At 48.3% G+C, this 3837-nt stretch overlaps 1 protein-coding gene across 1 annotated transcript; it reads left to right on the top strand.

The window, feature by feature from the left end:
* N7484_005356 (DUF3435 domain-containing protein) lies at positions 1-2524 on the top strand (the record flags this gene model as incomplete). Its single annotated transcript, XM_057115775.1, has 5 exons — positions 1-359; positions 410-671; positions 721-1043; positions 1100-1437; positions 1482-2524. 5 exons carry the CDS (start codon positions 1-3, stop codon positions 2522-2524), a joined length of 2325 nt encoding a protein of 774 aa, XP_056975915.1.
* Positions 2525-3837: the final 1313 nt, after the last annotated feature.

The raw sequence follows: 3837 nt of genomic DNA, 5'->3' as shown, positions 1-3837 counted from the left end.
ATGTCCGCCGCGTCTGCTGACGTCGAACTGTCAGATCAGGCGCCGGGAAATGAGAGTGATACATCCGGTGTGTCTTTTCGGCCAGAAGATAGCGATAGCGATGTGCCAGACGGTGATCAAGTCGGAGGTTCGACCACTCAGACTTCACCAGAGCCTTCACGGTCTTCCGAACAGTGCGGCGGAGTCTCCTGCAGCTCCAAACACTCTGTGCGTAGTCCGATTCGCTCTAGAGATTTGCCAGATTTCAGTGACGACCCTGATGACGACACTGACGAGGATATTGCAAACGTACCCCTTGACTATGGGCGTTCCGAGAAGACCAAGGTTCGCGGGGTTCGAATTGAGCAACGCTGGCAAAAGTGGGCGAACATTCCAAAACCCGTGTAGCGATGCCTGCTGACATGACCAGGTATTGCCGAGTGAAGGCCAAAAGCCCTGATGCGTCGTTGAAATGGAATGATCCGACGGAGGCTCTTCGTCAGGTCACACCCAATGATGTACATCGTTTTCTCAACTACTGCCTGAAACTGAAGTATGGCCAAGATGGCAGGCATTTGAAAGGAACAAACAAGGCTAGTTCCCTCAAAGCCGATTGGAAGAGTTTCTGCGGCTACTTTCGAAGAATAACCCGTACCAGGATCAGCCCCGAAGATCGCGAAGAAATCAACGCAGTGAGTTAGCCATCATCTTCTTACGACATACAGAGCTAATGAAACCCAGGGAATTCGGTTGCTGATCGACAAATGGGAACTCGATCAGCAAGAGCGAGGAAAAGAACCAGTCTATGTACAAGACTTGACCGAGCTAAATGAGACCATTCTTCGAACCCAGGAAAGACGATTTCATTTTGGATACGAGCGCATTCAAATGTGTCTCTTTAGCATGATTGGCATTTACACCGTGAATCGACTAAGTGCCCTGCTCTCGTTACAACTCAAGCATCTGCAGTTCTCCATACAGAAGGATCCTCAGGGTGGCCCTCCCGTGCTTCTGGCGGAAATCAAGTCAGAGCATACCAAGCGGTTCCTCGGGTCTGAGGCCATGTGAGTGATGTAAACCCCCGATCCCCGAAAGCTCAGCGATTAATACTTTCTTTTAGCAACACTTTTCCATTCCCTGAAATCATAGACGACCCGTCTCTTATCTTCAGCCCGCATGTATTCATCTTTGGTATACTTTTTTGGCTGCAAGCGTTTGAATCTCCAGCCCTTTCCTCTATGGAGAGACTCCGAAGTCTGTTTGTTCAAGGCGGTCGCCAGCAGATGCAACTCCCCTTAAAACCTGAGGTCGAGGACCATTACATTTTTTGCAAGACACAAGTCACCAACGGTTATCCGATTCTTCGGTGGGATCAACCCATGCTTGATGTTACCATGTCCGCTCGACTCAGGAGTCTCGGAGAGATTCATGGTTGGCTTCATTCGATGTTTGCACATCGTATGCGCTATGGAGGGGGAAAATGTTGAATAACAGTGACGCAGTCAGCGAAGCTCAGCAGAATCTGATCATGAAGCATGCGGACTCCCGCACCTTCCTTAATCATTACCTTCCGCGACACATTGATACGGACATGCAAAATGTGATGAACGGCCGCGATTCCAATAAATCATTGATGCGCGCAATCACCCGCATGAGCAGGTGGATCGATACGAGGCGACCTCGACATCTGACCGCCGAGCAACGAGCGTCGATCCGTGAGCATCCTGAGTATGTCGAAGCGGTCCAACGATTTGATGAGCAAGCTGAAGTTTGCATTCATGACCCGAGTGAGCAGATGCGATCGCGACGTGACAAACTCGCTCGCGATAAGCTCAACACGTTTGGCCGGCTAGAGAGAGCATTGAGGCAGAAAATTCGAAAAGAATTTGACCGCAAACAGGCAAACATAGACATTGAGCGGCAGCTCTCTGGAGCGGCCATCGACGACGAGGAAGCCAAGAATGTCCTTCGAACGGACAGTATGCTACCAGAGCAGATCAATCTGCTTGAAAAATTGTTTACCTGGCCGACTTCCCATTCATTAGATGCGGAGTGGCAGAGACGAAATGCCGCTGTCGTTGCAATCTCGCAATACTGTGGTCACCTTGAAGGTGGGCCGCTGCGTGGACGACGTAAACGGACGGCTCCGAGCGATGACACTGATGAAGAGCAAAGAACAATGAAATTGCAGTCATTGAAAACAGTCCCTCTCTCTCCCGAAGTGTCGCAGGAAGAGTTGCTTCTGGAGAAAGCGGGAAAGTATATTCGAAAGGCCAAAAAACCTCGACGCTGTTTTCAATGTTATGGCGATGCCCAGCTTCCTGTCCTTCGTCGGACACAGAAATATAGCGAATACAAATCAACCTTACGACATTTTCGAAAATGTCATTTGAAGGATCGGAGATGTCATATGTGCAGTGAAGATCTTTTGCACGAAATGCATCTTCGCAGGCACGCAGAAGACGTCCATCGACTTGCCACCGAACGCAATTACTACGCAAAACAGGAGAAAGAAGAATCAGGATCCGACATTGATACGGACTGAGTCGTACAACTAGCCGCTGAATTAATTCAGATCATCTCACTCCCTCTGTCAGTTTTGAGATGGCCAATATTGATCCACGCCTATTGGAGGCACATCCTGTCTTCGTTGCGGTGGCTTTGCCGACTCAGCCAGATACTGAAATTCTATATGCCTCTGGTGAATCATCCTACCCCAACTCAGCCGAAACTCCAATCAGACGATCGACGAGACGCACGGCAAAATTTACAGAATTCGCCCCGGTGCCAGAGTCGCAGTCCCAACCTCAACATGTGAGGCGCTCATCTCGAGTTCAACGTCATGCAGAGCTGCAATTATGTGGAGAAAGGGTAGTGGATAAGCGACTACGCCACGTAAAAGCTTTCAAAAGTCCTCCGCTGCGTCGATCAGAACGACTGCAATACTGATCATTTTTTCGTCATAACTTTTTGAGACAATCTGGCTTCAAGGTTTTAGAACCTATTTTTGGGTATAGGTCATATCGCAAATATTTTCAAGCGGCAATGCTCCTGAATCTGTAGCTAATACGTAAGTTTGCACAGTGACGAACTGCATGGCTGCGCACCTTGAGTTGTCAATCGTTTAAGGGACAACTTGCGAAATTTAACATGATTCCAGGATGATTTAATACACGTTCTGAGCACCGATTTGGAATAGATCAAAGGAAAGTCAACTGCAGGACGACAATCTGGGGATTTTTGTGGGCTATCTAAGTCATTGATTGTCCTTTTACAACCCTGGAGGATTTGGGCATAGGCCAAGCGTAACTTTGTCCGAAGGCTTCTGGAGATTGTGGCCCGACTCGGTTTTTAAGAAACGAGATTGAATGAGAAGCAATGACTAGCTAATCAAATGAGCATAAGGACCTGGGCTCAGCGGCATTGAGATGACATGATACCATTGCCCATCTTCTGTCTGAAGCTCCAAAACTTTCCCACGTGTCTATTTCAGAAGCACAGATCCCAAAGATCTGCACTATGTTGGCACAGTCGCGACTCTTCATGTCCCACATCTCTTCGCAAGGTAAGCGCTTTAAAGCACAGAGAGATCTTGATCCGTCACTAATTTCGGCCTCAAATAACGCGAAGCCTGGAAAGTCAGTTATCTTTCATATCAGACAATAATGGCCGACCTACCAGTTCAGACTGAAGAAAAGCCCAAAATCCGGAAGCGTCCGCTGAGAAAATGAACACTTGGCCTGTTTCACGGAGACGTATACCCAAACAGACATCTGCGTCACACATCTTGCTATATTCGCATGCTTTCTTCATAAGACTTGTTTTCCTGCGACATCGTTTCTGGCGCTTTGCTTTCTT

This window comes from Penicillium longicatenatum (assembly GCF_028827895.1).
Source record: "Penicillium longicatenatum strain IBT 33135 chromosome Unknown contig_2_segment0_segment0, whole genome shotgun sequence".
Taxonomy (NCBI): Eukaryota; Fungi; Ascomycota; class Eurotiomycetes; order Eurotiales; family Aspergillaceae; genus Penicillium; species Penicillium longicatenatum.
Note: the sequence above shows the minus strand (reverse complement) of the source record. Positions and strands in the feature narration are given on the sequence as shown.